Source organism: Megascapheus bottae, chromosome 14, assembly GCF_031878675.1.
Source record: "Megascapheus bottae isolate mThoBot1 chromosome 14, mThoBot2.hap1, whole genome shotgun sequence".
NCBI lineage: Eukaryota > Metazoa > Chordata > Mammalia > Rodentia > Geomyidae > Megascapheus > Megascapheus bottae.
In genome coordinates this window covers 32,009,109-32,032,333 of record NC_143522.1, presented here as the reverse complement: position 1 = coordinate 32,032,333, position 23,225 = coordinate 32,009,109, and the positions used below count along the sequence as shown (strand labels likewise).

General features: G+C 64.7%; 2 protein-coding genes across 2 annotated transcripts in view; one reads left to right on the top strand and one right to left on the bottom strand.

Annotated features, from left to right (window-relative positions):
- Positions 1-1,905: 1,905 nt before the first annotated feature.
- Positions 1,906-6,996, bottom strand: Clba1 (clathrin binding box of aftiphilin containing 1). The gene is made up of 5 exons (XM_090344942.1): positions 6,569-6,996; positions 5,037-5,182; positions 3,957-4,083; positions 2,844-2,960; positions 1,906-2,089 (listed from the first exon to the last, which is right to left on the bottom strand). Exons 1-5 carry the CDS (start codon positions 6,908-6,910, stop codon positions 1,931-1,933), a joined length of 891 nt encoding a protein of 296 aa, XP_090201068.1. The 5' UTR covers positions 6,911-6,996; the 3' UTR covers positions 1,906-1,930.
- A 4,628-nt stretch (positions 6,997-11,624) lies between these two features.
- Positions 11,625-23,225, top strand: part of Ahnak2 (AHNAK nucleoprotein 2) — a 28,960-nt gene continuing 17,359 nt past the window's right edge. The window contains exon 1 of the mRNA XM_090344156.1: positions 11,625-11,679. Within this exon, the coding sequence (XP_090200282.1) occupies positions 11,625-11,679 (55 nt within the window). The remainder of the gene's footprint in view (positions 11,680-23,225) is intronic.

Here is a 23,225-nt window from a genome sequence, read left to right as displayed (position 1 = left end):
GCTCTCCTGCAGGGTGAGGCAGGTGGGAGTGGAGGTGACACAGCACATGCCCCACTGTGTGTGTGCCTGGAGGGTGCTGGGAGCTCGTGTGGGCGAGTGCTGAAGATGCCTGGCTTGCCCTGTGGCACGGGTGCTGACCGACAAATGGAGGTTACAGTTAAACGTGGGCAAACACGTGTAGCCCCTGCTCAGAGTCCCCACTCCAAGTCAGACGCCACCTCTGCCCAGCACAGGTGTCCCGGCCCGCCTCGCTCCCACTGGAGCATGTGACCATTCTTTAGTATCAGCAACGTAAACCTCACTTTATTAAAAAACGATTCAACAAAAAGCAGTGAGTTGTGAATTACCTGCATGTCACGGTCCTTGAGAAGGTTCTCTGTTTTGTTTGTCCTGGTCTGGGGCCTGTGGGCCACAGGTGTGCAGAGACTGGACCTTCTGAGTCCCCAGGCCCCAGATGGTCCTCTCCTGATCTCCAGGGCCTTTGTCCTCAGAAGCTAGCTTACAAGGTATGGAATGAGGGATGGGACAATGACGTGTGTTTTGATACCTCTTCCGAATATCATTTGTCTGGCTTCGTGAGCAGCTGCCCTGGAAGATGCAGTAGGACTTGCAGAGCACATGGCTTCCCTGCTCTGCATCCACCAGCTCTTATCCTCTGATCTGCCACGGGCACAGAATCTTCTGGGTTGTTGGTGTGGCTTGAGCTCAGGGCTTGAGCACTGTCCTTGGACTTTCTCAAGGCTAGAGCTCTACCACTTGAGCCTCAGTACCACTTCCGGCTTTTTTTTCCCCTATGTATGTGGTACGGAGGAATCGAACTCGGGTCTTTGTGCCTGCTAGGCAAGCACTCTATCACTAGGCCAAACTCCCGGCCCTTGGTGTGGCTTTTGCTGAGGGTTGAGGACTGCTCTTGCTGTTCCCTGGATGCAGCTCACCTAACTCGGACTTGGACTTGGCAAGCTCGTATGACACTGTCATTCGTAGCAGTCAGGGAACAGCATTCCTGCCACTCCGGCCACGCTCAATGCTAAGTCTGCACGCAGATGAACTGACCTAACACACCAGTTTTCTAGTTGGGTTTCGTTCTTGTTCTGGAGTTCATGAAGCGTCCTTTATGAAAGCCTCACCTTCCTCGCCAACTTGGCTTCTTCCATTGCAGCTTTTTCTTGATGCTGCTCATTGCACGTTGTCTTCTGGTTAGCGTGAAGCTTTACGGCAGCTCTCCTAAACGTGTGCCATCAAAAGCTATTTCTTCGTTGGAAGCATCAAGCTACATGGTGCTGGCACAGCCCCCTGGGTGGCTGCCACCCACCGATACAGCCATCTTCCTTTCCCTTCATCAACATGTCCTGAGAGGAACTCTGCCTGGGTCTGGACAGGTGGACGCAGCAACAGAGGGGTCCCACCCAGACCACCCTGTCCCCCAGCACGGCCTCTCAGTTCACATCTCAGACCTGCCCGGGAGAAGAGATGGTGACGACAGCCCCTGCAGAGCCCAGTTAGCAGACCACAGGCTCGTTACCCAGGCCTCTTTATTTCATAACCCTACAAAACTCTGCTATCTGGAGGAAGAGCGGCTTCAACACATGATCCTAGAAAGCAACCTCTGCCAGAGGCCTTCTAGGCCACCCATGGATGGCCGGCTGTCTACTTGTCTGTCCAGAGAAAGGCCTGTCCTCCCCACAGACACTGGGACTCGGTGCCAGCACGGAGGGCTCCCTGCACTTCCAGAGGACCCGCCCCTTCTGTCTTGCCCCCAGCCCTCTGCAGGTGGACTGGCTGTCCACAGGACACTGCTCCCACACCCCCCGATGGCACAGGCCCGAGGCACGCCACAGCGCCTGCAGAGATCTGAGGAAACGGACGGAACCAAAGCCAAGCCAAGCCAGTAAGAAAATGCAAAAGGCTTCACGAGGGTAAACAGTGCCCTTCAGCAGACGTCATTAAAGAAGGCCACTTTCAGGCTGTGCGGAGGGAAGGTCTTTTCCTGTGGGGCTGCGAAGGACGGCTCGTGTCCGTGCAGGGGTGTCTTCAGAAACAAGCTGTAGGTAACAAGGCTCCCCCGTGGACTTCCTGGTGTCCCTGAGAGCTAAGAGGCGGTGGCGGTCAGGTTCAAGTACCCTGGCTTCTTCCCAAGTTACCAAGCCTGCTTCTCACCAAGCTTCTACTCTGCACTGCAGCCCGGGCCTGGCACTGCTGCCCTCTAGGCCCTCCGAGGCCCTGCCTTAGCGTTTCTGCTTTCTGTAATAGGATGACCAGGGGACACAGAGTTTTCAGCCAGGGAGGCCCCACATCCACTGCCAGGCACCACTGGGTGGGGTCGTGACGGGGCCTCCTGAGTGCCCCACACTCCTCACCATGTGTCAGCTACCTAGGCTGTGGCTCAGAGAAAGACCTGGGGTGTGGCCTCCCCTGGCCTGGCTCTGTCCTCACACATGGCTCGGGGAGCCTCCCACAGGTCGTGCATCACCCCTGTCTTCCACACAGCACTGGGCCAGAGCAAGTCCCTGTGGCCGCACGGCCACACCTGTGGCTCCCAGCATCCATGCTGGGTCGGTCCTTCCTGCAGTGGCCAGTCTAGGTGGGTATGAGATCCTGTCCCAGACAGGCCTCTCCTTTTTCCTCTGCCCACCCTGCCTGCCTGGACTGCAGTCTATCAGTGCGTGCTAGGGTATGGAGCCCAGCACGGCCTCCCAGCAGGGTCCTCAGCACCCTGCGGCAGTAGCAGCTCTGCCTGAGTGTGCCCGAGGCTGCAGAGAAGTTCACTTTTCCTGAGTCCACGAGACTTACCGGAGAAAGCGTGGACTCAGACCTCCCCCCCCCCGACATCTGGGCATGCTCACCTTGGTCTGAATCAGGGCTTTGCAAGGCCACAGGGGGAAGGCGCTCACTGCCACCAGCTCTCCAGGCTCTCCCAGACCGGAGCCTTCTAGAATGGGGTCCTGGCCTCCAGAAAGGCTCTGAGAAGACACACCTCTGTCACACAGTTACCCAAAAGAGGCACACAGGCACCCTGCCCAGCCCTGCATGGCCCTGGACCCCAGAGCCCCGGTGCCCTCAGCCTGTGTGCTGTGGTTTGAGTGTGCTGACCAGATTTAGGCAGGGCCTTCTGAAAGTGACCAGGAGGAATCATGGCGGGGGGGGGGGGGGGGGCGGGGTTCCCCTGTGGTGGAATAGTAGCTTCTTGAGAAGGGAAGTCAGATCTTGGCATGCTTGTGCCATCTGGCCTTGGGCCGCCTGTGTTAGGGTGCAGCAGGCAGGGCTTCACTGTGTGCCAGTGCCAGCTTGATTACTGTGTTATGGCAACAGAAACTGCCCAATGAGGTGGTGACCTCCCCGCTGCCCCAGGACGAGCCCTGGCCCTGCCATCACCTGAGCCCCCACCCGAGCCCATCTCCTAGCCTCGGCAGCCAGGGCTCCGGCCAGCCCCGTTCTGTGTGTAAAACCCGCCCAGCAATGAAGAGTGGAAAGGCTCTCTGTCACACTGACCCCGACAGGCGGCCTCATGCGGTGGTGTGTGCCTGACATGCAGCGTGCACGCCTGTGCCTGTAGCCTTGGACAGCATCAGGGCCCCAACGTGGTTAGGAGGCCACCGCCCCAGCTCTTGGGGTACACAGCAGGCCACCACCCCTGCACTCCTGACACAGCTCCCTTGATCTTGGCTGTCCCCTGTGGGCAGCGCCCAGCCAGCACATGTCCAGCCCATTTCTCCACCTGTCTCTGCTCCGTGCGGTCCCACCCTGGGCGTCCCACCCCTGGCATCTACACCCACACGAGGCCCTTCTTCCCGAGGCACGGGTGTGAGAGACCTGCTGCTGCCTTGCCCTGAAGTGGCCCCCTTCTAAAAAGCCCTGGGATCGGTGGTTTCCACAGGTCTGAGGCAGGCAGGCGTGCCCCGCCCCCACCAGCCTGTCCAGAGCTGAAGTCGCCAGGTCTCCGCCCAGGCCCACCTCACCTGATTGGCCTCTATGCCGAGGAGGAGGAGGAGCCTCTCCTGGCAGCAGGAGCCCCTCCACAGGTAGTGGGTCACAGAAGCAGGGTTGCTGCTCTGAAGGGCTTTCCAGAGCCTCCTCGAGTCACAGCTGGAAAAGACACAGCCATCACACGGCTGTTACAAGGAGACAGATGTGCTTTCCACACAGGGCACTGAACAGCCCATGGCCCAGGGGCCCCTAGCTCTGAGGACTCTGAGGACAGTGGGCCTCCAGGAACCCAGAGCTGTCCCTGCGCATCATGCACGTGCCTGCACCATCCCGGCACGGCATGACTGCTGCCTCTGCATCCTCTCCAGGAAGAGCCAGAAGCTCGGCCAGCCCTGTGCCGGCCACAGAGCTGGACCATCACTGAGAAATGCCTGTTACGCCCAGCATTCGTGTGAGCTCTGGGAGCAAAGGGCGCGCCTGGACCCTGGGAGGCAAGGTGAGGTGGGTGTCCAACCGCCCCAGTCCAGCAGTCCAGCCGGCCATGCTTGAGGCTGGCATGCCACCCCAGCCCTGTGGCCAGGCTTGGCAGCAGTACCACACAGAGGGCCCAGGGAGAACTGCAAATGCACTGACCTGGCCCCCACCACGAGTCACGGTGGGCAGGTAGGCAGCCAGAGGTCAAGAGGACCCATCTACCAAGCTCTCAAGACTGGCTCAGACACAGAGCAAAGGGGCAGAGAAACCTAGGCACCCCACCCAGCACGGGGCCACAGTCCAGCTCATCTCAGCCTCTCAGTCTCTCTCCTTCATGCTCACACACACACACACACGCACACACATACACACACCAGCACTGTTCCTGTCAATGCTGCTAGAGAGAATAGAACATTTTACAATGGCCACCAACAGTTCCACCGGATGTGGCTGGCTGTCCCCAGGAACCTTCATCCTTGCAGGCCACGTGGGTTGCACCCACGAGCTAGGTGGCTGCTCGGGGTCTTTACTATGACCCCGGGCCTGCGGGGCCCAGGGCAACAGCACCCTCAGCAAACACCTGCATCCCGCCAGGTGGCTCAGGAGCACTGTACACTCCAGGATGGTTTAATCATTACCACAGTCTGTGCACAGCTGGGCGGCCAGGATGCTCTTCACTGCTTACTCCTAAGAAGTGCTCTATGGTGGAAATGTCTTCAGTTGCCTGTTCCACTGGGACTTCTTGAAAAGCTGACCGAAAAATGTTCTCATAACTGAGAATGGGCTGGGAAGACAGGACATTACAAAATTAAGAGAAATAAAGACATTGGCTGATTCCAGATCACGAGTTCTGGTACAAATGAAGTATGGTATTGCACCGTCAGGTCTACAGCCGCTCAAGGCCCTCCCCAAGGCCTCCCCATGTCCTCCCCAAGGCCCCTGCTGTGTGAAATCATGCAGGGCACAACTCAAGCTTGGTCAGCAACACCAAAGGTGACCTCAACACTGAGCACTTCTGTGTTCACTGGCTGGCAGCAGAGACCACCTCACCTCGAAGAGGCCCTGAGGTTTACAGCTGTTGGGAGAGGTGGTGTGAACTGGGCAGTTTCATGATACCAGGTATGACAGGTTACAAACCTGGACGCCCAGATACCTGAAGCGTCAGGTATGAGCTATCTGTATTCAACAAGCCGGCTCAGCTAACTGTAGTTTGCTACATCTAGTGTAGTGTTTCTGGCAAAACCCCCTTTATGCCCCAGTCCCTGTGTCCATCACATTAGAACGAAGTCTTGACTTCAAACAAACATTATAGCAGAACTCATCAGAGGTCCAGGGAAATGGTGTGTGTGTGCTTGCACTGGTCCAACGGCTTGAACGCAGGGTCTGGGAACTGCCCCTGAGCTTTAGTGCTTATGGCTAGTGCTCTACTACTTTAAGCCACAGCTCTACTTCAGCTTTGTATGGTTAATTGGAGATAACAGTCTCATAGCACTTCCTGCCTGGGCTAGCTTCGAACTACAATCCTCAGCTCTCAGCCTCGTGAACAGCTGGGATGCCAGCCATCAGTGCTGGGCTGGGACACCAGCTTAGTGAGCAGTCCAAATATGCGCCACTAGTGATGGAATCACTGGTTCTAATCTTCTCCTTCCTAGTTTTATCTTTTGCTCTCTGGTGTCTAGGATGAACCGTCTGGGAAGAGACGGAAGAGAGAAAGGAGCAATGGAGGGAAGAGGTCAACTAGAAACCAGGGATCAAAGGCAGTTACAGAGGAGACGCAGGCAGGGAGTCAGCCTGGGCAGCTCTGGGGAAGCCCAGGGCAAGGGGCAGGCCAGCTCTACTCATTTCATGACCCCCTTGCTCCTGACTTCCTACATCTGCAGATTCCACATTCAAAGACTCCCGTGTGCCCCGAGTGGGGACGGCCCAGGCACAGCCCCCGCTGACGGGAAGCGGGGGCCGGGGAGGCCCGTCGAGGTGGCCCGGTTCTGGGGGCTTCCACCTGGCTTTGGCAGGATCCACTTTCGCAGGCCTCTGGAGGACAAGACGGAAGGCCAAGAGGGCAGCAGGTCCAAGGCAGAAGCCCCCTCCCAGCACACGGCCTGTGCCAGTCCTCCAGCCTCTGCGCGTGCAAAACACCTCCCACTCCACACGGTGGTGCGCACACGAGTACCTCTGGAGACGGGCGGGCCGCCCCTGCGGCCGCCGGGGGTCCGCCCTGGCGCGGCTGGGCAGGCCGGGGCTCGGCCGGCACGGAGGGGCGTCTCTCCAGGAGTGCCGGGGCCAGAGCGAACGGCGCCGCCCGGGCTGAAGGCTCCCGGAAGCCCTCGAACTCGCCCCACCCGCCGCCGGGCTCCCCCGGGTCGGGGCGGCGGGCGCCGCGCGCGTCCGCCCCAGGCCCGGGGCCGGGGCAGCAGGGTCGGGTCCCTGCCCCGCCGCCTCCGCTCGGGGCCCCGGCGGCCCGGCGGCGGAGGTCGCTCACGGCCGCCCCCCGCGGCTCCCGCCGGCCGGGCATCGCGGCGCTGCCGGGCCGGAGGACGCCGGCGGGGTCCGCCGAGGCCCCCGAACCCGCGGGTCCAAGCTCTCCCGGCCCGCGGGGCTCCCAGCCCGCGCCGCGCGTTGCCCGGCAACGGCGCGCGCCGGCTCGCTTCCGGCGACCACCGGTGACGTCAGCCGGCCGAGGGGCGTGGCCGCGCTCGGTGGTGGGGCCCCGCCCTTCCCGGCCTCGCCCCCCGCACGCTTCCGGGCGGAGCCGCGCCTGCGTGCGGGGCGTGCGGGGCGTGCGGGGCGGCGCCCGACCTGGTCCCCGGGTCCCCCGGGTCTCCGCGCCCTCCTGACCGCCCAGCCGCCGCCTCCCCGGGCCTCCCCGGGCCTCCCCGGGCCTCCCCGCATCCTCCCCGGGCCTCCCCGCGTCCTCCCCGCGTCCTCCCCGGGCCTCCCCGGCCCTCCCCGGGCCTCCCCGGGCCTCCCCGCGTCCTCCCCGGGCCTCCCCGGGCCTCAGCTCAGGGCGCACCCCCTTCTGGAAGAGAAGAACCGTGTCTGTCGGGCCTTGCTCTGCTGAGCCCCCGCCCTGCCGGGAGCGGGGCCGAGCGTGCCCGAAGGCCCGGGTTCGAGTCCTCCCTACCACATACACAGAAAAGGCCAGAGCGGTGCCGAGGCTCAGGTGGCAGAGCTCTAGCTGTGAGCAAAATGTGTCCAAGGACAGGGCCCAGGCCCTGAGCTCAAGCCCGGGACTGGGAAAAAATAAAGATCTTCCTTACTTAAAAGAGAGAGAGGGGGGGCCCTGTCCCCCCGGGTGGGGGGGCACCGCGGGGCCGTCCGCCCGGGTGGGGGAGCACCCTCAGGCTTGTCTGGAGTGAGCCCCCTGGTCCATTTTGTGAGTTCACATCTGCCCTTCCATCTCTACTCTGTCTTCCTGACAGGAGGTGAGGGTCCATTGGTGCCCACCCTCCCAGCAGGGCCAGTCTGTGCCAGGGAGCCCCCCCCCCCCAAGTAAAGACACTAGGCTTAACCCTCTCCTAGTCCTCCCCTCAGATCCTCCATCTGTCCAGATCTCCACTCAGGAAGGGGTTCCAAGCCACCATTGGAGCCTAATCCACACCCAACCCCAGCCCGCCTCCATGCTCCCATTTCTTCTACCTGCAGCCTTTTTAGGCCCTGCCCTGGCCTTGCAGGAATTGCTCAATCCTTCCCACTCCATTTAGCTACTGAAAAAAATGGACTTAGAAGTGACAAGATGAGATCACACTCGGCTGGACCGCTGGCTCTCCCCTTCCCCTCCTGCATCTTGGATGATAGCCTCCCTCTCTCTCCTTTCCCTCTCTCTCCCCCTCTCCTCTCCCCTTCTCACCATTTCCTGAGGAGCAAAACAGCCTTGCACTGCTCCCTGCATCAGACGGCTCAGGACTGGGTCTTGCAGACACAGATTACAGACACTGACTTTAGCTTGTCTCACATCAGTGGAGGCAGGGTCCACCGGCCAGTCGGCGTGAGAGCAGCTGTGGGCTAAAAGTACAGCAGTCCTTCATCTCTTTCCCACATTCGATCCCTGGTGGAGAGTGGGCAGAGTGCCAGACCTCTCAGTGTGGACACAGGATGACACGCCAGGAGCCAAGAACAATTCGGCAGCCTCTGGGTCCTGAACCCCAGGCCCAGGTTAGGGGTAATCTGCGCGCCCAGTGTGGCCCACCCTGATGCCGGAGCTGTGAAGGTGGATCTTAGAACATGGCAAGGACTTACATGTGTCATTAAACATTGAAGAAGTGAAGTGGTGCTGTGGCTCAAGTGGTAGAGTGTTAGCTTTGAGAAAGTCCAAGGACAGTGCTCAGGCCTTGAGTTCAAGCCCCAGGACTGGCAACAAAACAAAACAAAACAAAAACAATGAAGAAGCGGGCTGGGGTCACACAGCTGAGCCCTGGAAAGCAGGACCTTTGTAGAAAAGAGATAGGAAAGACAATCATGGTGGTACATAGTGGTGATCCGAGCAGGAGTTGAGTCTGAAGTATTGCAAGTTCAAGGGCAGCCTGAGCTATATAGTGAGACTCTATAGAGAGGGGCGGGGGAGAGGAGAGAGAGATGAAAGAGGTTAGGGGTTTGTGGAAGGGCACTTGTCTAGCAAGTGCAAGGCCCTGAGTGCTGTCCTCAACTCTGCCCTATTTCCTGAACCCAGCCACGAAGCTGTGCAAAAGCAGAGGAAGAGCCCTGGGACCTTGTCCAGGCTTGGCGAGATGGAGACAGCGAAAGGCAGGGCTGCTGTGGGCAGGGAAGAAGAGGAGGTTGTGAGTGAGAGCCCCTACCCTCTGCAGCCCTCAGCCCTGAGACTCACCGGCCTAGAACTTTCCCATCCCCTCTGAGGAAAGGATGGAGGAGGGAGGTTGCCTGTGGGGTCCCTGACGCCACAGCTCCGTTGTGCGGTATGCTGGGCTGGGCAGGGTGGGGCTCATGACAAAACAGTTTTTGCTGTGCTGCTGCAGTAGGCATCAATGATTGATGGTCTGGGTATCCCTGCTTCTTGGCCTGCCCGGAGAGATCAGTGGAGCAGCCCGAAAACCCTGCCTGAGCCCAGTGTGTAAGAAACAGCCTGGAGGAGATTGCCAGCGTGGGGTACCACAGGGCTCTGCGGCACCCTGAGGCGTGGGTGGTCTGCATCCCCATTGTACTAGCAGCAAGGGGGACCAATCCTTGAGGGAGGCTCTGCCTTAGGAGCCTTCCCAGGGCCCGTTGTCCCCAGAAGGGAGCATAGGGAGGAGGTTGGAGCTGGGCGTGATGGCAGGAACTCCTGGCAGCGGCACCACTCTGCAGCAGAGGATGGGACAGCCTTCTGATGTGGGAAGGGGGGGGGTGGGGCATGGGGGTGGGGCATCCCTGCATCCCTCACCCCACCACACACCCCTCCTCCCTGACTCCTGTGGTCCCCCTCCCAGGGACATCTTCAGAGAGATGGCATGGCCCCGGGGTGCAGAGGTGACCCCTGGGGCAGGAGAGCTCTCTGGGCAGACACCCAGAAGGCTGCCTTGGCCTGACTTAAGGCGCAGGATTACTGGGGTCGGGGTCCTCGCTGCTCTCCCCCAGGGGAGGAGGAGGGGCGTGCAAGCCTGGCCGCGCTGAGGAGGCAGCGTCCTGGCCCACCGTGGCACAGGCCCCGGGTCTGTGGTAGCCTGCGCCAGGGCCGCCTCTGGGCCACGCCTGGAGGGTGTCAGCCACCAGGGTGAGGGGCGTCCCTCCCACAGGCCCAGGGCCTCCGCGGGAGGTGCAGGCTCCTTCACCAGGGAGCTCCTCGTGTGCACAGGCGGCTCTGCCGGGCTGCCCATCCAGCAGGGTGGGGGACTCGGGGTGGGGCCGCGGCCAGCTCGACAGACGCAGGACAACCGGGGTGCAGGGCAGGCAGCGCGGGGAGAGGCCCACCCACCCCCCGCCCCGGGGGCGGAGCCGCCGCCCGTCCCTCCGGCGGGCCGGGCAGCTGCCCAGGCTGCAGCCCCGCTTCCCGGAACCGGAGGAGCGCAGGCGTGAGTCACCGCGGCGGCGCGGCCCAGGCGCCCGGGCCGTCTGGCACCCTGTGCGCCAAGCGGGTCTGGTCTGCAGGTGTTTGCGACCTGCTCGCCGGGGAGGAAAGGCAGGCGAGTGCGCTCGCGGCCTGCAGACGGCTGGCAGGGGCGCCCGCGGGCCCGACCCCCGCCACGGAGGGGAGCGGAGCCCTGAGGGCCCTCCCGCCCCGGCCCCGGCCCCGGCCCCGGCCCCGGCCCCGGCCCCGGCCCCGGTCCCAGACCCCGACCCCGGCCCCGCCCCAGACCCCGGCCCCGCCCCCTGCCGCAGAGCCCGGCCCCGCCCCCTGCCGCAGACCCCCCCCCGGCCCCGCCCACCGGCCCCGGCCCCGCCCCCAGGCACGGACCACGGCCCCGCCCGAGACCTCGGCCCCGGCCCCAGACACCGACCACGGCCCCGCCCCAGACCCCGGCCCAGCCCCCTGCCGCAGAGCCCGGCCCCGCCCCCTGCCGCAGACCCACCCCGGCCCCGCCCCCCGGCCCCGGCCCCGCCCGAGACCTCGGCCCTGCCCCCAGGCACCGACCTCGGCCCAGCCCGAGACCTCGGCCCCCGCCCCAGACCCCGACCCCGGCCCCGCCCCAGACCCCGGCCCAGCCCCCTGCCGCAGAGCCCGGCCCCGCCCCCTGCCGCAGACCCCCCCCGGTCCCGCCCCCGGCCCCGCCCCCGCATCTTGGCGGGCCCCGGGCTTCCCCAGGTTCTTGCCGGGTCCTTCCACCCTATCGTGAGGAGCGGAGACCACAGGGGGAAGCCTGGGGGCTCGCGCGCCCCTGCTGGCGCCGGCTGGAGAAGCCAGGGGCAGCCCCGGGCCTGAGTCCGGGGACCCGGCGCAGCAACTCCCCGCCAGGCTCCAGGTCTCCACGCAGATAGGCCCAGCCCTGGGCGGGGCCTGGCGGGGCCCGGGGCGGGGCCTGGTCTATGGGGGCGGGGTCTGGTCGGAGGGGCGGGGCCGCTGCGGGCGCAGCCAATGGGCTGGACCAGGCCGGCGGCGTCACCGGCGCGCTCGCCGCTCAGTGGCCCGCGCGGGCTGGGCGGGGCGGGCCGAGCGGCCGCGGAGGTCTCCAGGCGCGTGCAGCCGCCAGCCCGGGGCAGTCGGCCCGCGGCCGCGCTGGACAGCGGGTCCTGGCGCGGCGCTCCGGGTGCGCTGGACCCGCGGCTGCAACCGGATCCCGCACCGCTCGGCCGCCAAGATGTGCGACTGCTTCCACGTGGTGCTGCCCACCTGGCCCGGAGCCCCCGGCCGCGGTGCGCCCCCTCCCGCCTGCGGCCCGCTCCCCGGGGCGGGTGGGCTGGGGCTGCGGCCAGGCTAAACGCGGGTCCCCGCCTGTCCTCCCAGCCTGTCCTCCCAGCCTCGCCCGATCCCTGGCCTCGCCTCCCGCCTCCTCTCCCCTTCCCGGCCTCTCCCCTCACGGTCCCTGGCTGCTCTCTCCATCACTGCCTCCCGCGGTAACCCTCTGCCGTGCTGCCTTGCCCAGAGACGGACCCGGGCAGGCCGCCTGTGTGGTGGGTGTGGACGCCCTGGCCTGCAGACCTGCTGTCCCCGGGGCAGGCCGCCTGTGTGGTGGGTGTGGACGCTCAGGCCTGCAGACCTGCTGTCCCCGGGGCAGGCCGCCTGTCTGGGTGGGTGTGGACGCCCTGGCCTGCAGACCTGCTGTCCCCGGGGCAGGCCTCCTGTCTGGGTGGGTGTGGACTCCCAGGCCTGCAGACCTGCTGTCCCCGGGGCAGGCCGCCTGTGTGGTGGGTGTGGACGCCCAGGCCTGCAGACCTGCTGCTGGAGCTGTCCCCCACTGGTGTGGGGAGAGCATTCTGGCTGTGCCAAGAGTTGAGGGTGGTGGCTGGCCCTGTGGCTACAGTGACGGAATTAGGCCTGAGGTCTGGGGCTCTGTAGGGGCCGAAATAGGGGCAGAGATCAAACCATAGGACCCTCCCCCAGCTCTGGGCAAGGGAAGGTGGGCGCTGCTCACAGGGCCACCGTTGGCATGGTCAGTATCCCCGCCCCCCGCTTCTGCTGTAGAGTGGGTGATGAGTGGGCTTTGTGGGGTGTTGCTCTGGCCTGGGTTTCTTAGGGTCGTGGAAGGCAGGGTGGGGCGGCCTGGACTGTCCTTCAGATTCTGGGTCAGTAATGCAGCAGTCTGGCCACACCCAGGGCACCTGGCCAGCTGCTGGAAAGGGGGTGGGGCAGGGCTGTGTGGTCACTGCTCCTTGGGGGAGGGTAGTGAAGGAGGAGGAGGCGCCATGCCTGTGCGGAGCCCGTGCTGCCCTGCGGAGCCCCTCTACTTGTGGGAGCTTCTGAGGCCCTTCCTGGGATCCATGCATCCATTTGGCGAGGACAGAGCCCTGGGTGGGGAGTGGCCTGAGGGGCTGCTACCGCAGGGAGCCTGGGTCCTTCCAGACCGCCCGCACAGTCCCAGGGGACCTCCTGTTGGGTCTCCAGAGGGCAACTGTGAGCCCTGACGTTGAGCGTGGTGGGGTGTGGCCCCAGCCCCCCGCTGTGGCTTCCTCAGTGAGAAGGGCGGGCTCTTCCCTGTGTGGTTGTAGCCCCAGGTCTGGGGACCCCCTCCACACCGCCTGGTCTCCCAGCCGAGGGTTTAGCTGCCCGCTTTGGCACTGTGGTTTTCTGGCTTGGCTGGGCAGCCCCTCTGTGCTCATCCTCTCTTAGGGAATGAGGCCAGCTGCTGATTCCAGGCCCTCCCAGCCTGCACAGGGGCACAGGACTTGCTGTCCTGATAAGGACCCATTCCCCTTTCACGCCATTCCCAGTGGCGCCCCTCCCATTAGGCTTGTTGCCTCTGCCTTTGGTCCAGTCCAGTCCAGCTTCCTGTGCCAGCCATGCTTGGTCTCCTTACGCGCTGGTGTTCCCCCCCCCCCAGCCTCTTCCAGAGGCTGCCAGGCTGTGCCCACAGCCCCAGGGACCGAGGTCTTTCTCCCCGGCACGGGCTGCATTCCCCCCCCCCCCGGCCTGTGCTGGGAATGTGCGTGTGTCTGTGGGGCTCCATCCCCAGGGAGGCTCCTGCCTCTGGCCCTGCAGTGCAGTCCCCATGCACAGGGGGTGTCCCACCTCTTCCTGTCTATCTCAGGACAGGCTGGTACCCTCTCAGAGGCAGAGCCAAGTCCTGGAATCCTGTGCCATGGCTTCTGTCCTGAAATCTGCAAGTGCCTGCTGTGGCCTGGCATTTCCCCAGCTGCGCCCCAAGACGGCGTCACTAGCTCCAGAAAGGCCTTGGGGGTGGTGATGCTCTGAAGGATATTGGGAGGTGTCTTTCCTCCAAAGTGGGGGAAGACTGCCAACTTTCCCAAGGAAGTGAAGGGTGGGAACATGGCCAAGGGACAGGGAGCTGTGCTGAGGCATCGAGATGGCACAGGTGTAGAGCCAGAGCTGTGTGGCCAGAGGAGGACATCTGTGCCGTCAGCTTCCTGACCAGGTGTGCACAGGGTGGGGATCCCGAGGCTGGGCCCTGAGGCTCTGCAACACGGAGAGGCTCCCGGGCACCAGGCCACCGCAGAGGCTGCAGCTGTGATGTGCGGGGGCGCCCAGCCTGCCAGCTCACCTAATGCAGGGACAGTGGGAGCCGAGGCAGGCCCCTTCTCGCCCACCCAGGAGGTGGCAGGGTCGTCCTGGCTACCCCAGTGTGAATGAGCTCATCCAGGCCTGGCCGTGTGAGCTTTCTCTGGTGGCCTGGGTGGCCTGGTCTCTGGCTCCTTCCACAAGCCTGAGGCTGTGTCCACTTGGTCCAGCCAGGGACAGGAGAGCTGGGGCCTGAGGATGTGGAAGGGTCTAGTGTTGGCATTCCTAGCTTCCCCACACCAGGTAGCGAGGCACCGCCCTCCCTGGCTCGCTGTGGCTGGTCCTGCAGCAGGAATGCCCTCATCTTCTCTCTGCCTGGACAAACCATTCTGTCCTGAGTCAGGCTGGTTGCTGCTGCTTCTGGAAGGGCCAGGGCTACAGGGCTGACCCCCAGTGAGGTCTCTGTCTGTCTGTCTCTGTCTCTCTGTGTCTCTGTCTGTCTCTGTCTGTATCTCTGTGTCTCTGTCACTTTCTCTGTCTCTTTTCTCTTTGTGTCTGTATCTATATCTTTGTGTTTCTGTCACTCTGTCTTTCTGTATCTGTATCTCTGTGTCTCTGTCTCTGTCTGTCTGTCTCTGACTTTTTGTATCTGTATCCCTGTGTCTCTGTCACTGTCTCTGTCTGTCTGTCTGTCTGTCTGTCTGTGTCTGTGCTCTGTCTCTTTGTATCTGTATCTGTGTCTCTATCACTCTTTGTCTTTCTGTCTCTGTCTCTCTGCCTATATCTGTATCATCAGTATTTGTGTCTCTGCCACTCTCTCTGTGTGTCTCTCTGTCTGTCTGTCTGTCTGTCTGTCTCTCGCTTGGCCTGGGCACTGTCTCTGAGCTTCTTTTGCTCATAGCACCACTTCTGGCCTTTTTGAGTAGTTTATGGGAGTGAAGTGTCCCACTGCCTTTTCTGACTAGGCTGGCTCTGAATGATGATCCTTAAATCTCAGGCTCTGGAGTGGCTGAGATTACAGGTGTGAGACGCCAGCGCTGGCTTCCTAGCGTTCTCTAGAACCTGTCTGTGCCTGTCTTCCTCCTGTGGCTGTGTGAGGCAGCTGGCGGGGAAGCCCTGAGCCCCAGCAGGAGAGCAGGATCTGGTCCCCCCCCGGGGTCCCCTGCCACCCACTCTAGGATGGGAAGCCCCGTGGATGACGAGGTGCAGCGTGTGTCCACGTCCCTGCCTGCGGCCATCTACCAGTCCACTCTCGTGGGCAGGTCCCTGGGTGCTGGGAAGGTCACCTGCAGGCACGGTAGGGACTCAGCCATGGTTCATGGGCAGGTGCGGCTGTGGTAAACAAGCCACCAGACGGGTGGGGCAGCAGGGGGCTTCCTGGAGGAAGAGTCTCACCAGGGGAGGCTGGGTGCAGTTACAGAAGAGCAGGGCAGGGAAGAAGGAAGTGTGCAGGGCCAGAGGGAAGGGCACAGCAGATCCAGGCAGGTAGTGGGCAGGTCTGGGGAGGCGGTAGGGGTCAGGGCCAGAGGGAAGGGCACAGCAGATCCAGGCAGGTAGTGGGCAGGTCTGGGGAGGCGGTAGGGGTCAGAGCCCGGAGGTTGCCCTGGTGGAAAGACGGGCGCGGGGCTGAAGAGACGAGGCTGGCTGAGCTTGGGGGCAACCTGGCCTGGACGGAAGCCTTAGCTAGACACAGGGCTGAGAGGCCTGGCAGGCCAGCAGGGTTCTGTGGGGCCTCTGCCCCGCCCTGCCCCGCCCTGCCCCGCTCTCTGAGTAGCTCCACTGTTCTCCTTTTGGAAGCTGTAGGTCTATGGCAGCCTTGGCTTGCCGGGATGAATATTTAATAGTCAGAAGCGCTTTCTCCAATGGAGAATCGGAGCTGAGCCCAGGAGACTGCCCTCCCCTCTGCCCTCTGCCCTCTGCCCTCTGCCCTCTGCCCTCTCCCCTCTCCCCTCTCCCCTCTCCCCTCTCCCCTCTTCCCTGCCCCAGCTGCTTCAGAATACCCACTTCCGACTGCCCCCTCTCCCTTCCCAGCTAGGTAGGGCCACAGCCGAGTCCTTCAGAGCTTGAAGGAGGACGGGCAGGTGTCCAGCCTCTACCTGCCTAGATGTGGGGTCCAGGGCCTCCAGCTCAGCTGAGGCTGAGAAGAGCTGCCACGGCTGCCAGAGACATGCAGGAGACAGAGTGGCTGGAGGGCCCGCCAGGGTCTCCCGGGGCCAGGCCCCTCCCACCCCAAGTCCAGCCCTGGGGCTGCCAGGAGCTGGGGCTCAGTCCTCGCCTGCTCTGATGGGGGCAGGCTGGGCTCAGGGGCTCTTGTCCTACACCCGTGTCCCTTTGGCCCCTGGCCTGTGTTTTCTGAGAGCCGCATCTGTGGGCAGAGGAGGGGCCTGGCCTGCGCTCCTGGCTGCACCCTCCCTGCAGGCCTGGGGCGGCGCATGGCGGCTGAGCCTCTGCTGTGACACACCTGTGAGAATGCGTGTGGCTGGGCCTCTGCTGTGACACACCTGGGAGAGTGGGCGTGGTGGCTGGGCCTCTGCTGTGACACACCTGGGAGAGTGCACATGGCTGGGCCTCTGCTGTGACACACCTGGGAGAGTGCACATGGCTGGGCCTCTGCTGTGACACACCTGGCAGAGTGCACATGGCTGGGCCTCTGCTGTGACACACCTGGCAGAGTGCACATGGCTGAGCCTCTGCTGTGACACACCTGGGAGAGTGCGTGTGGCTGGGCCTCTGCTGTGACACACCTGGGAGAGTGTGCATGGTGGCTGGGCCTCTGCTGTGACACACCTGGGAGAGTGCACATGGCTGAGCCTCTGCTGTGACACACCTGGGAGAGTGCGTGTGGTGGCTGGGCCTCTGCTGTGACACACCTGGGAGAGTGCACATGGCTGAGCCTCTGCTGTGACACACCTGGGAGAGTGTGCGTGGTGGCTGGGCCTCTGCTGTGACACACCTGGGAGAGTGCGCGTGGTAGCTGAGCCTCTGCTGTGACACACCTGGGAGAGTGCACATGGCTGGGCCTCTGCTGTGACACACCTGGGAGAGTGCACATGGCTGAGCCTCTGCTGTGACACACCTGGGAGAGTGCGTGTGGTGGCTGGGCCTCTGCTGTGAAACACCTGGGAGAGTGTGCGTGGTGGCTGGGCCTCTGCTGTGACACACCTGGGAGAGTGCACGTGGTGGCTGGGCCTCTGCTGTGACACACCTGGGAGAGTGCACATGGCTGAGCCTCTGCTGTGACACACCTGGGAGGGTGCGTGTGGCTGGGCCTCTGCTGTGACACACCTGGGAGAGTGCACATGGCTGAGCCTCTGCTGTGACACACCTGGGAGAGTGCACGTGGTGGCTGGGCCTCTGCTGTGACACACCTGGGAGAGTGTGCCTGGTGGCTGGGCCTCTGCTGTGACACACCTGGGAGAGTGTACGTGGTGGCTGGGCCTCTGCTGGGACACACCTGGGAGAGTGCACGTGGTGGCTGGGCCTCTGCTGTGACACACGTGGGAGAGTGTGCAGCTCCTCCACACGTGGCTCTTGCTGATGCACTCTCGGCCGTCCCAGGCCCCACCCTGCCCTTTGTCGCCACCGTCCCACGGGGACCCAAAGCTGTCCCAGGGCCTGTGGCCTGGCTGCTAGGGGCCATCTGGACTGGGCCTCTGCTGACTCAGCCAGCCCCTGGTGTGGGTCGTGCCCAGGAATGCCACCTGCAGAGGGGCTGAGAGCCAGAGCCCAGGCTCTGGAACTGGGGAAGTGCCTCGCTGCGGGGCCTGGGAGGTCAGGTGCCCCAGCTAGCAGGCCACACCCCTGTGCTGTGAGCACAGGCTGGGGTGGCAGACCTGTGGCTGGCACAGGGGATGGGTTCTGCCCAGGCCTGTGGCCAACCAGAGCAAGGAGTGGCGGGCTGAGAGGGGCATGGCAGTGGAGGAGGGGAGGAAGGGGGGAGAGGCTGGGCTGCTGCAGCTGTAGACAGCGGGGCTTCTCGGTACCACCTGTGCCCCAAGAGCAGGGGCAGGACGCTTGTGAGGAGCAGTGGGACCCAGCCACACCTGGCGATGTGACTGCGGGAGTCTCTGAGGCAGGAGTGGAGCGGGCCTGAGGTCACCCTCAAGGTGACACGGCGGAGGCAGCCCTGGGCTTCCTCAGGCATCCACCTTAGTCACCCTTGGCCCTCCCCAGCCCCAGCCATGCCAGCCTGAGCCCGGGAAACGGAGGCCTGGACTAGGAGGCTCCCCCTCACCCGGGTCCACACGGCAGTGCACACTGGCGGGGGGCCTCCGAGACTCAGGGCAGCTCAGGCCCTTTCCTCATCCGCTGCCTGGGAGGAGGGGCTTGGGCTGGGAGAGCCAGGGCAGGGGAGGACCTGGGCTGGGGAGGACCTGGGCTGGGGAGGACCTGGGCAGGGGAGGACCTGGGCTGGGGAGGACCTGGACTGGGGAGGACCTGGGCTGGGGAGGACCTGGGCTGGGGAGGATCTGGGATCGGGAGGACCTGGACTGGGGAGGACCTGGGCAGGGGAGGACCTGGGCTGGGGAGGATCTGGGATCGGGAGGACCTGGACTGGGGAGGACCTGAGCAGGGGAGGACCTGGGCAGGGGAGGACATGGGCAGGGAGGACCTGGACTGGGGAGGACCTGGGCTGGGGAGGACCTGGGCAGGGGAGGACCTGGGCTGGGGAGGATCTGGGATCGGGAGGACCTGGGATCGGGAGGACCTGGACTGGGGAGGACCTGGACTGGGGAGGACCTGGGCTGGGGAGGACCTGGGCAGGGGAGGACCTGGACTGGGGAGGACCTGGGCTGGGGAGGACCTGGACTGGGGAGGACCTGGACTGGAGAGGACCTGGACTGGGGAGGACCTGGGCTGGGGAGGACCTGGACTGGGGAGGACCTGGACTGGGGAGGACCTGGGCTGGGGAGGACCTGGGCAGGGGAGGACCTGGACTGGGGAGGACCTGGGCTGGGGAGGACCTGGGCAGGGGAGGACCTGGACTGGGGAGAACCTGGGCTGGGGAGGACCTGGGCAGGGGAGGACCTGGGCTGGGGAGGATCTGGGATCGGGAGGACCTGGGATCGGGAGGACCTGGACTGGGGAGGACCTGGGCTGGGGAGGACCTGGGCAGGGGAGGACCTGGGATGGGGAGGACCTGGGCTGGGGAGGACCTGGGCAGGGAGGACCTGGGCAGGGGAGGACATGGGCAGGGAGGACCTGGACTGGGGAGGACCTGGACTGGGGAGGACCTGGGCAGGGGAGGACCTGGGCTGGGGAGGACCTGGGATGGGGAGGACCTGGGCTGGGGAGGACCTGGACTGGGGAGGACCTGGGCTGGGGAGGACCTGGGCAGGGGAGGACCTGGGATGGGGAGGACCTGGGCTGGGGAGGACCTGGGCAGAGGAGGACATGGGCTGGAGAGGACCTGGGCTGGGGAGAACCTGGGATGGGGAGGACCTGGACTGGGGAGGACCTGGGCTGGGGAGGACCTGGGATGGGGATGACCTGGGATGGGGAGGACCTGGACTGGGGAGGACCTGGGCTGGGGAGGACCTGGGCTGGGGAGGACCTGGGCAGGGGAGGACCTGGACTGGAGAGGACCTGGACTGGGGAGGACCTGGGCTGGGGAGGACCTGGGCAGGGGAGGACCTGGGCTGGGGAGGACCTGGACTGGGGAGGACCTGGACTGGAGAGGACTTGGACTGGGGAGGACCTGGGCAGGGGAGGACCTGGGATGGGGAGGACCTGGGCTGGGGAGGACCTGGGATGGGGATGACCTGGGATGGGGAGGACCTGGGCTGGGGAGGACCTGGCAGGGGAGGACCTGGGCAGGGGAGGACATGGGCAGGGAGGACCTGGACTGGGGAGGACCTGGGCTGGGGAGGACCTGGGCAGGGAGGACCTGGGCAGGGGAGGACATGGGCAGGGAGGACCTGGACTGGGGAGGACCTGGACTGGGGAGGACCTGGGCAGGGGAGGACCTGGGCTGGGGAGGACCTGGGATGGGGAGGACCTGGGCTGGGGAGGACCTGGACTGGGGAGGACCTGGGCTGGGGAGGACCTGGGCAGGGGAGGACCTGGGATGGGGAGGACCTGGGCTGGGGAGGACCTGGGCAGAGGAGGACATGGGCTGGAGAGGACCTGGGCTGGGGAGAACCTGGGATGGGGAGGACCTGGACTGGGGAGGACCTGGGCTGGGGAGGACCTGGGATGGGGATGACCTGGGATGGGGAGGACCTGGACTGGGGAGGACCTGGGCTGGGGAGGACCTGGGCTGGGGAGGACCTGGGCAGGGGAGGACCTGGACTGGAGAGGACCTGGACTGGGGAGGACCTGGGCTGGGGAGGACCTGGGCAGGGGAGGACCTGGGCTGGGGAGGACCTGGACTGGGGAGGACCTGGACTGGAGAGGACTTGGACTGGGGAGGACCTGGGCAGGGGAGGACCTGGGATGGGGAGGACCTGGGCTGGGGAGGACCTGGGATGGGGATGACCTGGGATGGGGAGGACCTGGGCTGGGGAGGACCTGGCAGGGGAGGACCTGGGCAGGGGAGGACATGGGCAGGGAGGACCTGGACTGGGGAGAACCTGGGATGGGGAGGACCTGGACTGGGGAGGACCTGGGCTGGGGAGGACCTGGGATGGGGAGGACCTGGACTGGGGAGGACCTGGGCTGGGGAGGACCTGGGCTGGGGAGGACCTGGACTGGGGAGGACCTGGACTGGGGAGGACCTGGGCAGGGGAGGACCTGGGATGGGGAGGACCTGGACTGGGGAGGACCTGGGCTGGGGAGGACCTGGACTGGAGAGGACCTGGGCTGGGGAGGACCTGGACTGGAGAGGACCTGGGCTGGGGAGGACCTGGGCAGGGGAGGACCTGGACTGGGGAGGACCTGGGCAGGGGAGGACCTGGGCTGGGGAGGACCTGGGATGGGGAGGACCTTGGCTGGGGAGGACCTGGACTGGGGAGGACCTGGGCTGGGGAGGACCTGGACTGGAGAGGACCTGGGCTGGGGAGGACCTGGGCTGGAGAGGACCTGGGCTGGGGAGGACCTGGGCAGGGGAGGACCTGGGATGGGGAGGACCTGGGCAGGGGAGGACATGGGCAGGGGAGGACCTGTGCTGGGGAGGACCTGGGCAGGGGAGGACCTGGGCTGGGGAGGACCTGGGCAGGGGAGGACCTGGGATGGGGAGGACCTGGGCTGGGGAGGACCTGGGATGGGGAGGACCTGGGCAGGGGAGAACATGGGCTGGAGAGGACCTGGGCTGGGGAGGACCTGGGCTGGAGAGGACCTGGGCTGGGGAGGACCTGGGATGGGGAGGACCTGGACTGGGGAGGACCTGGACTGGGGAGGACCTGGGATGGGGATGACCTGGCAGGGGAGGACCTGGGCTGGGGAGGACCTGGGATGGGGAGGACCTGGGATGGGGATGACCTGGGATGGGGAGGACCTGGGCTGGGAAGGACCTGGCAGGGGAGGACCTGGGCAGGGGAGGACCTGGACTTGGGGGGTCTGGAGTCTGTGGGGGCCTCGCTGGGCGGGTAACCTGGACTGGGGGGCCTGTGCTGGGGGGTGACCTGGACTGGGGGGGTCTGGGCTGGGCCCCTGACTCCCAGAGGCTGAGTGCAGAACAGGTTGGGGGCTGTCTCTACCCCTGGCCCTATAGTGGGTTTGTGAGTCTTGGTGAGGTGAGGCAGCTGGGGGACGGAGGGAGAGTGGGGTGGGCAGAGCGGGCAGTGACTGGAGGGAGGGAGCCCTCTCTGGAGCTCTGGTCGTGTAGTTGGGAGAGTCCAGGCCTGGCCTTGGTGAGGATGCCCCAGCACTCCACTCCCTCCAGGCAGGTCAGTGTCAGTCCCCATGGTGCACTGGCTGAGCCGGGCTGGGCCCCAGCAGATGTGTGGAGACCCTGGAACCTGGGGGTGGCTCCACCCTGGGTCTGGGGTGCTGGGCAGAACCCTGGCTGTGGACAGGTGGGGCTGTGGTGCTGGTCTGGGGGCACCTGGGCTGTGGGCCCTGGCTGGCTGTGGGTCCTGGCTGGCTGGCTCGCAGGTCCTCAAGGCTGTGACGGGTGGCTTGGGGAGGGAATCGCAGACAGTGGCCATGGCTGTGGCTTAGAGTGCAGAGAACCTTGGGAGACTGTGGAGGGCTCGGGCAGGCCCAGCCTGCTTTCTTGGGGCACTCAAGGTAGGCTCTGGGGACCTGGAGTGGGGGGGCTACCTTCTGCAAGCCCTGGTTAACCAGGCTTGGCACTGGAGTGCTAAGTGAGCTTGTTCTGTCAGGTGGCTGCGGTGTCCCTGGGAGGCAGGGGGCTGTGCCCTTGCCCCGTGCCTCAGTTTCTGCAGGCGTAAGGGCTGGGAGGGGCCCACATGTTCTCCATCTTGGCCAAGGACTTGGTCCTTGGTCATCCGCGAGGCGGGGCAGGGCCGTGACCACACTACGGTGTGGGAACCAGGGGTCTGCAGTGTCCACAAACAATGGCAGGGTGTCCACGCTGGGTCTGGATGGAAGAGGTGGGGTGCGCAGGAAGTCCAGAGGCTGGAGAGGGCCAGCGGTCTGGGGCACAGGGAGGGGCGGGCCGGCATGGAAGGAGGGTGCTGTGAACAGGGAAGGACCCGGGTCTCAGGGGCCAGGCTGGCCCCCAGCTCTCCTCTTCCCCTTCCAGGGCTATCCCCAGAAACATGGCAGACGGTAGGATGCCCTCCACTGCCAGGGGCTCGTTTGTTTCACAAGATCTCGGGACAGTCAGCCGAGCCGGCACTTTCCTCATGAGGTTCCAGGATGGGGCGGGGCCCAGTGTGTGTAGTCTTTGTGGGACTGGCGCAGGCCCCAGCCCCACCAGCAGCGCTTGGGCTCGGGTGGGGTGTCTGCGGGTGTGCAGAGTGGGGGGCAGACCTGCGGGTTCACTGCCCTGTCTGCACGAGCCCTTGGCCTCTAGCCGCCTTTCACGCCAAGGCCCCTGGCCCTGGGGAGGCGCAGACATGTCCACCACGCTGGCCTTTTTAGAGGCCACAGCCAGGTCGTGGGCCAGGTCCTGATGCAAGCGTGGGCTTTGCTTGAGTGGATATTCTGCCACCTCTGGGTGCTGCTGTGAAGGCCTTGCAGGTGAGAGAGGCTCTGCCCTGGGCGCCCCCCCCCCAGGGCAGCGTCGGGAGTCAGGGCAGCAGCCAGACCTGCCGGGCCTGGCTCAGCTGGTCACCTCCATGTCCGCCTCTGTGAGGTGGAGCGCTGGCACTTGTCAACAGCCAGTGTCATTACTCACATGGCAGTGCTCAGGGCTGGGTTGTTTACAGAGCTGAGGGGC

Bases quoted from the DNA above. Each gene is read 5' to 3' on its own strand.
- Clba1 (XM_090344942.1), bottom strand. From the start codon at position 6,910: ATGCCCGGCCGGCGGGAGCCGCGGGGGGCGGCCGTGAGCGACCTCCGC. The intron at 5,183-6,568 runs GTACTCGTGTGC...CTGTCTTCCCAG, and splicing joins CGGCCCGCCCGTCTCCAGAG to CCCATTCTCAGTTATGAGAA. The intron at 4,084-5,036 runs GTAATGATTAAA...TGTCTTTTCCAG, and splicing joins CCAGCTGTGCACAGACTGTG to CTGTGACTCGAGGAGGCTCT.